The sequence below is a fragment of the Pollachius pollachius genome (genome assembly GCF_949987615.1).
Source record: "Pollachius pollachius genome assembly, chromosome: 2".
In the NCBI taxonomy this organism is placed as follows: domain Eukaryota; kingdom Metazoa; phylum Chordata; class Actinopteri; order Gadiformes; family Gadidae; genus Pollachius; species Pollachius pollachius.
Genome location: NC_136935.1, coordinates 5,011,105 through 5,023,604, shown reverse-complemented (window position 1 = coordinate 5,023,604; position 12,500 = coordinate 5,011,105). Strand labels below are relative to the sequence as shown.

Genomic DNA, 12,500 nt, shown 5'->3' with positions numbered 1-12,500 from the left:
CTTGTTCAGGCAAAGAGATCAACTCTTTCTCAGTCGATGTCGTCGTTTCTCGGTTTATCTAAGGAAAAATTCGGGGCTTTGGATGGCTGTGACACAACGGTAACTAAGGCAACGTCCTATATGATATGTAAAATGTCAAGTGTTTCTTCTCGATCGGTCGACAAATATATAGCATTGTATAGAATAGTTTGATTCCATGTTTAAGCATCGTGCCGCCCCTTCGATTTATGGCGGCAATTACATTCACTTTCACAATTCATTTATTGTTTCGCTCAGGGGGAAAACTATTAAATGCACTTTGTTCCAGATTGTTCTTGGAAAAAGCAACAAATTACAAAATCCGCCAGCTCCTCTCCCTCCCCTCCCTCCCTCCCTCCCCCTGCCTCTCTCCCCTCATGAGCGCCCTGATCAGCCTAAACTAAATTGTTTCTCCAGTGCAAACGGCCCTGCTAGGGCTCCCTTGCTCGTCTCTAAGTGGCCCGAGACCAGCGCAGGCTGGCGTGTGGCTCTACCCTGGGGGGCACAGCGAGGCAAATACGCAGGAGGACCCTGACACTAATATAGATATATTACCGTCTCGCTCTGAGAGGGATCATGCAAAGCAGGGAGAATCTCTTGTGCCGCTCGCTCGGCTGAACTAATATCAGGGCGATACCATCTCCTCCACGTTCCTCCGGCGCCTTGTGGACCGTGGTGGGGGGGTGGGTGCTCTTCAGAAGGAACCTGCTACCGAACCCTGGGTTAAACCCTCTCCCCCGAGGAGACGCCTGTGGTCAATACTTTGTGTTTGTTATTTAGATGAGCGGTTGCAAAACCCGCCGTTTCGTTTGGATACTCACTGGGACCTGTTGCTTTATGTAACACAGCCGTAGTCTGAAGGGGATGCTTGTATTTGAGAGTTTGATTCCATTCAGCTTTGTTGGCAAAGTGTACCTTGAATGGAAAATGATTGTCATTGATGCAGTGGTGCACCTTTTAATCAACCCTCCAGTCTGCCTTGTTGAGACACTGTTGTGATTCTGAATGAACTGGTCAATTTGTTTCCTTGCATCGCTATATTACAGACTATATTATTAAAATCAAATCAGCCACTGGCTTTCTTCCAAGGCTGCCTTGCAATCTGTTAGGTAATGTAAAGAACTGCTCACCCGTCTCTTTATTCCATACCTTCCTTAGCGTCTGTACAGAAAATAAAGTAAATGGAAACAAAATGAAAATTCAAACTTTAATACCATAAAATATGGATGCTTAAAAAGTACCCTATTGATTTTGTGTGTCTTGGAGAAACAGTTGGAGCTTGTATGTCTATGTGGGTGTATTTGACTTAATGCATAACTTCATGGACTGCTATGAGCACTGATTCTGTGTTAATTTCTCCAATTTAATTCTTTGCCATTTTACATCTGTTATTTTTGCTTAAACCTAACCCTTCAGAAAAAAAAAACCTCAATGATCATTACAGTTCACATTGCACAAAGCCCCATAATTCTAAAGACTTTTCCAAGACTCTCAGACACTTAAGATCTGAGTTTTTCGTAGCAAGTTAGTGCGACAGTTTTGATGTTGCGAGTAATTCTGTTAGTGGTAGTTCTCCTAGTGCCTCTGGTTGTATACTTTATTTAGCCTTTTATTCCGCACAAAATACCAAATCCTGTGGTTTGAAGCATCGCTCTTCAAATTTGACATGAACACGCTTGTTTTGTTAAAATGGTGCTAAAGAGAACTGCCATTGGGTGGTTCTGCCATCCCTTGTAGTAGTCATCGCTTTGCTAACTCCGTCTTTCCCCTTTCTGTACTTTTAATACCGACCTTAGACGTCTGAAATGGAGACTGAAACCAATCTGGCGTGGGTGATTATGAGGTTGTCTCTCTTTACGTGCGTTCATAGGCACATCTGACATCCAGTGTGTTCCAGCACGTGGATGTGAGAAGTAAAAATAATCCATCTCGGAAAAAATGGAGACGAGACACAAACACTGCTCAATTGATTGCCTTTCTGTTGGGATTTGAAAGCAAAGAGGGCTTTAATGGAGCCTTTCATCAAGGGCTCATTGGCAAGTATCACACAGAATGGGGATGAGAGGAGAGCGGGAAACAAATGTATGATTCTGCCTCAAACGCCTCGTAAGCCAGCCTTTGTCGGCACTTTTTAGAAACCACCCTAAGGTAACAAAGGGGTTGCAGCACATGTGAACTCTGTGCTCAGTGAGGTCCTTCAGGCACAGCCCAGGGAGAAAACCGGAGATGGGGGAAGACACTGTGGAGAGCAAAGGCATTCCGATGAGTTTTTTGAGAACACATTCTTTCCGATCTACATTGCTACAGAGCGATTTTCCAGGATGGAATAGCATAACAATATAACAAGAATATAACACAATATCATGATGCATAGTACGGGCCCTTTTTCTTTGTCTGTGTGTGTGTTTGTGTGTGTGTGTGTGTGTGTGTGTGTGTGTGTGCGTGTGTGTCACCGGCTCAGTCTTTACCCTATCTGCTTGTGTGTGGGATTGTGTGTGCGTGTATGTGTGGGCATGAACGTGTGTGTGCATGAATGTGAACATGTGTGTGTGTCTGCGCTTGAACGTCTGTGTGTGTGTGTGTGTGTGTGTGTGTGTGTGTGTGTGTGTGTGTGTGTGTGTGTGTGTGTGTGCGTGTGCGTGCGTGTGTGTGGAAGAGACTGGCTAGGTCTTTGTGCTGCGTTTCCTGGCCTGCCAGAGTCATTCTGGTGCTGTGATTCTTTCCCACCGTCCAGGACAGACAGGGCTTGAATGCAGCCCGGGCAATATTACCAGTGGGACCCGTTGATTGGATTCTCCCTCATCTGGCGCTGTTACACAATGATACTGCAGGCCAGGGGGAGCCACTGGATGGATGACATATTTCTTCCCAGGAAACCGTCCCAGGCCCAGCTGTCAGGGGGGCAAACATTTGAATAGAGTGGATGTTTGTGCCAAGTGTGTGCAAATGCGCACACACACACACACACACACACACACACACACACACACACACACACACACACACACACACACACACACACACACACACAGACACTGACACTATCAGTGACCACTCCAAATCCCATATATTGTGGAGCAAGGCATCAAGTATGATTTATTGAACAATTAAAAGGAGGACGGATCGTAGCTTCTTTTCTTTTCTCAAACTTTAGCATTCTTCCCCTTGATTCTCCTTCTTTCGTCGGCGGGTTTAGACTCTGTCCTAACGTTCTTGTTTATTTGGGTTTTTGGTCTGCACAGTTTTTCAACCCAGAAGGATTTTCCCTGTGCCGGAGTGAAATTGTGTTTCACCCTGACAGCGAATACGGAGTGTGTAATGGCTTCATCAACAGAAAGGGCACATAACAGGTTTAGCTCTGAGTGAGTCCTTACCTGGCTGCTCGCACACAAACCTCCCCCCCCCCTCTCTCTCGGGGAGCCAGCACCGCGGGCCCTGTTCCCGGCCACTGGGCATGTATTGACTCAACAGAAGAGAAGGACAGGGGGGGAGAGAAAAATGAAAGCTTAGTGGATGTGACAAGCCGTGAGGGAGAGAGGGAGGCCGAGTGGACACAATGGCCGACTCGTTTCTACATGGCATCCATCCGTCCCCCTCTGCCGGAGGTTTAACCGGAGCAAACCACTGCGGTCTGTGGACGGATTAGAGGCAGTAGGCCCCTTAACACCATAGCGTCCCTGGAAGCACCATCTCTGACGTCTCTGGGAGCGCTACGGGGAAGACGAATGATTAAAGACACAACAGGGGAAAGATGAACGCTAAACACAGGGACTGATTAAAGCATCATTTGAATCATCATCAAATACCGTCTCGTTGAAACGAAGAGGTACATGTGTCACACACGAGTTCTGTTCAAAGTGGAACTGGTTATGAGGATAACTAAATGAGGATATGAGTAAGTCTTTCCTCAAAGAGTGCTCATCTGATATATGTTGTGTGTTTAGATGACACTATGCAAACACACGTCATGCACACACGCACACCAACACACACACACACACATACATGCGCAAATGCAATCAGCATGTATGTGTGACTCAATTATTACATAAATAAGACTGGCTGCCAAGAGTGCTCCTCTCATATATGTCAAGTATTTGGATAGCACTATGCACGCACGCACGCACGCACGCACACAAACACACACACACACACACACACACACACACACACACACACATATTCAGCATCATTAGCACCCCACCAGTATACTCTAAGGAGTGTGACCCAAAGGGCGGCGAGGATGGATCACCGACCCCCCCCCACCACACCATCCTTACCCTTCATCATTGACCCCTGACCTCTAGCCCCACTGAACTTCCTCCCATCAGTACCATTCACTGTAACGCTAGCCTTTAGTCTATCTAGGCTATATCCCCTCTCCCATTCCACATGCGCCCTATTCCCAGTGGTAACGAACTGGGCTCTTTCCCGCCACTTTAATTATTTCACTATCAATATAAATTGGCTCATTTGTCACCCAGAGCTTATTGTGCTATCGGTCACACGCTGACTACCGGTCCCTTCTGGGGCGTACGGGGCCTACAAAGACCCGTGGATTTCGTCCCTATGTCCCCCGCGGGGATTCCTAAGGCTACTCCTCACCACAATTTGCAGGCTTCCGTAGCGTCTTAGAGACATTTTCATTTCCGCGAGTGGTCGTTAACCGTTTAGGGGCCGTCAGTTGAGGCCGGGGCCAGCAGTGTGAGCTCCTGTGTCGGTTTATAGAGTACGGTGCAGCAAGAAACCTCTGCGCTCAAGGAAAACCGTACAATAACTGGAGTGTCAGACCTTCTCAAAGGGTTTCCTTTATACGTTGTTTATATTTGCTCGGAAGAAAGAGGAAAATGTGTTGTTTAAAAAACAAATCTGTGTAATTCAGAGTTTTTTTGCTATGTGATTTGAATCTATACCATTCACGTCTCGCAACATAATAAAATACCATGTCTCCGATAGGATTAGTGTCAGTGAATGGAGTTTGGGTTTCGCTGTTTTCCGGAGGTTAGCGTTGGAAGCAGGTGAGGTAACTCGATGTGCGGTAGAATCAGACGGCATCGGCTTCGCTTTAAGGGGGCGGCATTTTCTCGCTTTAAATTGAGTGTTAAAATGCAAAACTCCTCAAGCCTGACATACTGTTTTGTTTGTAGCGCGCCGTGCATCAATAAAGCCCTAACCACAACAATAAGAACAAGTTGTTCGGCTGTAATTTGCAAACACACAGAGGCACCGAGACAGACTGCTGATGAATTACTTTCGGCGCCCCTGTGTTTCTTTAGTCCCTTTTTTTGTTTTTCTCGAGCCGAGCGGCATTATTGTAAATATTCAACATTTTCACCATTCATTATTTATTGCGCCAGCACAGTCAATACACGCCACAGAATGGCATCAGCTCCTCGTACACTTGACATGTGTACATAAGCATTTATCAAGAGCCCGGCTCTGCATTACCATATTAAGCCAACCCCATTGAATATTCCTTTTTCCCTTAATCTCGATGGAGCGAAGCATCCAATGTGGAGCGGCTTTGGATAATAAATAAATAAAAGAATCAGGGCGGTTCAGCACTTTCTCCCTCTCCCCAAAGCGGCGGTGGCGGCGTCCATGCCTTCCAAAAGCCCAATGTCAGGGTTCTCCTTTGATGGCGCCAGGCATGGGCGTTTTGTTCAAAGGGCTAACCTTTACTGGGCCTGCCTTTGAAATGATAATTCTCACTGTGGGGCGGAGCTGTGGTTGTGTGTGTGCGCGTGTGTGTGTGTGTCTGTGTGCGTGTGTGTGTGTGTGTGTGTGGGTCAGTCAAAGTCAAACTGGAGAGGCCCTCGGGGGGGGGGGGGCTTTGCCCAACCCTCCCCCCTTACCCCTCCATCAATGACCGGTACCAGTCCAGCCACTAACTGCTGTCAGTGCAGAGACCCACCCTCACCCTCTCCCTCCGTCACTTTGGGTTGGGCGCCGTCATCGTCGCCCGCCCCTATCCCCTGAAGCCCCCCCTGGGATACCAGATTGCCGAGCTGTCCCGCCCACGAAGGAGAGTCTGTAGTAATTGATTAGGGGGGTTTGCGCGGGGTGCATCCATTTTGTTGTCTGAACGTCCGTGGTTCGCTCGGTTTGCTGTCTGTCACACTTAGGGGCTCAGGGTTTTGATTCTTGTTCCCCCGTGCGCGGCGTCGCGTGTCCTCCTGGCGATGGAGGGGGCACATGTGTGTGTAATTATATCGGTAATAAGGCCTGGCTATGAGCCACCTGCCTCCCATTGACCCGATGCGGCTGAAACCGACCACAAAGGAGACGGGCGGTTCCCGTCTGATTAGGTGTTTGACGAGCCCCGCGGACCCCTCTGCTTTATGCTTCCATATATTCTCCCATCTCGCGGGAATTTTTCCATCCGTCAGGAGGAATTGACAAGCTGTAACATTGTTTGGTGTGATTTATATATACAATATAATGTGTTGTATGAGGTGGTGTTTATATTTGTACTGTGCGATGAGTGGAGTGATTGAGGAGCCGGGCGTGTGTGCACGTGGATACCGCAGGTGTGTGTGCGCGTGTGTGTGTGTACAGATGTGTGTGTGTTTGTCTGTGGGTGTGTGTGTGTGTGTGTGTGAGCGTGTGTGTGTATGTGTGTGTGTGTTTCCGTGTGTGTGCGTGTGTGTGTGTTTGTCTCAATGTCCACACAGAGAAATCGATCATCTCCACCAATCATGTCCGCAGCGTCTACCAGCGATTTCTTAGTAAGTGACCAGTAAGCCTCATGCATCCATCCATTTACCCCCCAACACAATAACTGGGAACCACTTCACTCACGCCCAGAGTCACCCAACATCTCTCTCTCTCTCTCTCTCTCTCTCTCTCTCTCTCTCTCTCTCTCTCTCTCTCTCTCTCTCTCTCTCTCTCTTTCTTTCTCTCTCTCTCTCTCTCTCTCTCTCTCTCTCTCTCTCTCTCATTCTCTTGTTCTCTCTCTCTCTCTCTCTCTCTTTCTCTCTCTCTCTCTCTCTCTCTCTCTCTCTCTCTCTTGGGTCAAACCTCCAGCTGGTACAAACAAGCTAGGGCCACCCTGTGTCTATTATTGTTTGTGACAGAATCAAGGAGGAAATGCGAGTAGCGTAGTATGTCTGCCCACCCCACCCACACACACCCACACGTCTCCCCACACCCAAGCACACCAGGCCTCAGGCACATCATATTGGGCTGGCATGGCCCCCGATGTAATTATGGGCATGGTTGGCCAGCTATGACAGCTCATCTGTTAGCCAGTCAGTGGGAAACTAAGGCACCTGGTGAGTCCGGTGCTGGCCTCATGAGCCACACGCGCACTCGCGCACACACATGCACGCACATTCGCACACCTATGCACACACAGGTGATGAATCACATTTTTATGACCAATAAAAAAATAGTGCGTTGGATACAGAATGAAACGATGACAATTGTTTTATCATCATGCAGCACAAACGTCTGACACCCGTTGGGTCTGTCTGCCTGCTAAAAAGACAAAGTGACAGGCAGAGAGAGAGGGAGGGAGAGAGAGGGGGGAGAGAGAGAGAGAGAGAGAGGGAAAGAGAGAGAGAGGGAGAGAGAGAGAGAGAGAGAGAACAAGAGAATGAGAGAGAGAGAGGGAGAGAGAGAGAGAACAAGAGAATGAGAGAGAGAGAGAGAGAGAGGGAGGGAGAGGGGGAGAGAGAGAGAGAGAGAGAGAACAAGAGAACGAGAGAATGAGAGAGAGAGAGAGAGAGAGAGAGAGAATGAGAGAGAGAGTCTCTCAAACCTTGTTCCTTAGCATCTCGAGTGACATGTAAATGAGATGCCGAGGCGTAGGTAGTCAGGGTGAACCCCTGGCATTATCATTTTGATTAGTTTCAGTCCTATCGTATATTCAGAGCTCATTTAGCACTAACAGGCATCGGCCCTGAATTGATGAGGCTTGATGAATCAAGTGGATGTGGAGGATTCTCTACCGTGTAGCCCCATCGCCATCCATTGTACAGTATACCTGACTGAATATATTCCCCTGTCGTTGTGTGTATGTGTGTATGTATATCTAAGAATTGACATGCCGTACACATGCCTTCGGAGCGATATTATCGTCTATATAAGTAATACATCAGATAAAAAAAAAATCTGAAAGTAAAAACAATTACCCGCTGGCTGTGATTGGGTTCAAAGCCACGGTTCCTTGCCTTGCGAAATCAGTTAGCGGGTTAATGACATTATCTTCTCCCATTATGTTCACGGTATTAAAACAGAGTTTTGTATGTAATATTTCAGCGTGGTGTAGCCCATTTCTCTTGTCCCGACGTTGTAGGATACAACGCAGGATACGTTTACAACCAAAAACGTTCAGAAAGAAAATTCATAAAGGCAACAGACTTAATACATATTATAACGATGGTACATCACGGTTAGGGAAATAAACAGCTTGACGGTATACATTGCCCAGCCCGGTCGCACTGTCACCCATACCTTCTGCATTGTTTGATACCAGGAGAGCCAATCAAACCCCCCTTTGGCAACAGCCATCCAATCAGCGATGAATAATGACCATGCTGGCATGCATGCAGTGATCCCAGTGTTCTAATTAATCTTCCATTAACTTTCCCAACATTCCATAGAGTGCACACTCGGTTCTTTCACACCCCTAAGAGGTTCACCTCGTTTTATGTTCTTGGATCTCCAAACATGGTTACAATGCAACTCTTTTTGTATTTAAGAATTTTGTATTGAAATATCTATAGTTGACGCATTTAAAATCGAAAGAGTTGCAAAGCTATGTTGACTCCTTGTCTCTTTGTTGACTCCTCATTTCAGATCCTGCAGTCCTACTAGTTTATAGCAGAACTTTTAGGGGGACAGGGCACTTTTAGGGGGACAGGGCCCAGGGCACTGGGCACTGAAACCTGTCCTACAGTGGACGAAGTGGCTTTCACAAAAGGAATTTAAAAAGTATATTTCTACAGTGGCTAGACTGCACAGTGTTGATTTGAGAACCTTTACAGACACCATATTATAGTTTACAGCTGCTGGCAGAGTTCGTGTTTGCCAATTACAGGCTTATAGATCCCATCTCCAGCATCATGATTAGTCGAAAACAAATATGAAGCGAAAGAAAGTGAAACGCCCCGTTCGCCCAGATTTAAACCCGTCTGGGGTCATACTCAAGATATTAATCTAAAGTATGATTGGTGAGACTGACTCCTAAGTTACAGCATGGCGGGTTCTTGTTGCTAGGCAAGCATCCATTTGAACCAAACACTCGAGTAATCATCGCACGTCGCCCAGCGCTGACAGGCCAACAGGCTCAGGAGGATCAGCCAACTGAATACTGATATTAAGCTGCATATTGAATAAATGCATCTCACAGCCTTTTCCTCCATAATCACAAATACTGAGCAGAGGAAATCTACAAACGGTGCGTCGGGGAGAATGGTTTCAGCGAGGGGCGGAATATATTCAAAGGCCTCGCGCCCCGGGTATGAAGACCCGTGCTGATATCGTAGTGGACCCTCACAGCTTTGAATGGGCTGTGGTGAATTGCTGCCGAAATGTTTTCCTTTGTTCCTATCAAAAACAACAGCAAAGGAATGGAAATATTAAATAGTCAACTTTATCGTGGTATCGCTGGGTCCGGGCTCTTGTGCTTCGTGGCCTGGACTCAGGATATTGTTTCACAGCGTGGAGAGAGTTGTTGAGCGAGGCTCCATAAAAGTGTAATGGAATTTTCTGGAGAGTTGCTTTCCGCCGCGCCCCCTTCTAGCATCCAGATATAATCACTGAGCAATCTTTTGTTGTTAGCTGTTGTGAGTAAGCCTCTTCTTTATTTTATGACGAGGGGGTCAAGAGAAAAGTGTCTTTAATGCGTTTTATGAACACTTTCGAGACATTTTCAGAAATAAAAGGGCTACTCGCCGGAGTACAGCCTTTAACTGTACTCCAAAGCACAGATCATTAACTATTAATGGGGATGTGTCTATAGGATCAGATCTTTGTCTAATGCGAGAGAGTGGGGAGTAAGATCCTATAATCTCCTCTAAACACACTAAAATTCTGGAGCATCTACAGCAGTTACAGCCACCGTTAAGTCTTTGGTGTAAAACATTATACAGCCAAGTAAGCAAATATTTGCAGTGATGCTGTGCAATGCGTCCACCTCTCTCCCTTCCCTTTCCCTCCGCTATGGCTGAATCCCTCCATTACTGGGCACTCCAGTTCTGTGCTGGAACAAGGGAGAAGTGGTGGTGGTGGTGGTAGGGGAAGGGAGAGTGGTGTGAAAGACAGTGGAAAAAGGATTGATGACCTCCTTTTTTGTTCTCCTCAAACCTGTGGTTCCTTTCTCAAAACCAGTTAAACTATTTGCAAAATCGTGGCTGAAAATAGTCATGCTACCACAGCAATCGCCAAAATCACTTTCTCATATATCAACATAAAACCAGGCAGGATCAAAGGTGTGCGGTTCTGTTTACCTTGACGGCACAGTGCATACTGTGTATGCTATGATGTGTGTGCGGAGAATAGGGTTTGGTATTGAATACATGGGACCTTTCTGCATTATTTATGCCGGCGTGTAAGACTGATAGGTGCAGCATTGCATGAACCCTGGAATGGGGGAGTTCATGCGCTTCTATCAACTGGCTGTGCATTAGGGCAGAAATCATTCAAGTATTCAGTTCACTAAGTAAGGGATTTATTTTTCAATCTATCCACCAAGAAGCAGAGAGAACGGTTATTGGATTTTGCTGAGCTAAATATATAAGTAAAGAGGCAAAAAATACGCAGATTTATTTTCTACCTATAATCGTTAGCAAGGGGACGTGTACTCAAACCCTTCAAATTATTACTCTGAATTTAAATATTGCATTTTTCCATTGTTTTATTTCTAAGCCGGTCATTAAATGTGATTACGGCCATGGTTAAATAGGTGGTAAGCTGCCGTTTTTTATGATACGATTATATCTACCCTGAACAGCACTGAACCGAGAAAGTAGGCGGATAGAATTAGGCCGTCGACTTCGACAGCCCCGTAGCCAACCTTTTGTTCATTTACCTACCGCTACAAGGGTAATAGAAGGAAAACAAGGCTTACAAAGGCTGCGTTATACTTTTGTAAGTCTGGTAAGAGTTCTTTTTGCTACTGGCAGGGTCAGTGAGCTGTAACAATAATGAGAAGACAATTATTTATTGGAATACTGCAGTATATGCTGCGATTCGGCATGAAGTCATGCATGAATTATTCGAACAACTTTGCTTGCTGTTTCTTTCTGATTATGCTACATATCATATAGCGTTCTCCTGAAAAGGATCATAGGCGTCACAACAACAACCAAAAGACTGGACAAAATGTATTTTTTCCAAATTGATGTTTGGTGAGTCCTTTAACTGTTCCATTTCCAGTGAAAACAGAACCTTTATCAAGGAGAAAATAAACTCAAAATCCTAAATACACATGCCCACTCAAACTACTTATCAGAGTTGCTGTTTGGCATAATTCATTGCAATTAAAGTAGTGTAACATATATTTTGTTTTTAAAGGTTCGGAGATGGTTACAAAAATAACAAAAAAAAAAAAACTCCATTTCTGAAAATAAGAGAAATGGAGGCGAGCTGGGTAGACTTTAGTGGTATAATCGTGGTGGTGGTCTTTTAAAACCGGTATGACACAGTTGGTGGTGCATACTATCCTTCATTGCCCGAGAAATAGTCCATATTAGGTTTACAAATATTTCAAATGCCACCAGATGCCTGCCTCATGCCTTCGGCACTGAACACTTTTGCTTAAACCAACTGAAAGAAAAAGCGAACGAAAGAGAAAAGTGCACCTCCACAGAAAAAACACACAATGGATGGTCAGGTGTCATGGCCAGAGAGCCATCCTGTCGTTCTACTTTCATATTGGCCCTGTACCGATATTTCGACTGAAGCAAAATAATGGAAACCAGAGGGAGTCACTTTCTCTCTTTGTTGTTGCTGTTGTTGTTGTTGTTGTTGTTGTTACCGTTGTAATGCCTTCTAATATCCACTAAGACCCCATGTCTGAGTGGTCTTAGGCAGGAAGGTAACTAATTGGATTTCCTGAATAGTATATTGGCAATAATCGGCTCTGCCATCGAAGACCACTATCTCTGGCCGCCCTCCATTTAGTTTGTTTGTCGGGTAATTTCCCATGTGTAAGGTGTGATTCCTTCCTGTTTAATGACCAAGACCCTCTGCTTCTTTTGTCTCCCCTGTGCAGATAACAAGAGTTATATTCTGCGTCTTCCTGGATACCGACTATGATATCTACAAGGAGAAAATGGCCGAGCTCTTCCAAGGTGAGTGTCTGCTACTCTAACTGTCGTATAATCAATGCTCGAGGAGAACATATTATCCCCTTCCGGTGTTAATAAAGTTCTGTCCAATATCTTTCTGAATGTAATAGAATTTGATCTAATCTAATCAAATGTAACCTTGTTCGGCCTAATTTAGTGGCCGATATGATCACCCACTGTTGTGCT

General features: G+C 45.7%; 1 protein-coding gene across 2 annotated transcripts in view; it reads left to right on the top strand.

The window, feature by feature from the left end:
* Positions 1 to 12,500, top strand: part of macrod2 (mono-ADP ribosylhydrolase 2) — a 403,152-nt gene that overhangs the window by 351,892 nt on the left and 38,760 nt on the right. For both annotated transcript variants that reach the window (XM_079730230.1, XM_079730229.1), the window contains exon 9: positions 12,239 to 12,317. In XM_079730230.1, the coding sequence (XP_079586356.1) occupies positions 12,239 to 12,317 (79 nt within the window). The remainder of the gene's footprint in view (positions 1 to 12,238; positions 12,318 to 12,500) is intronic.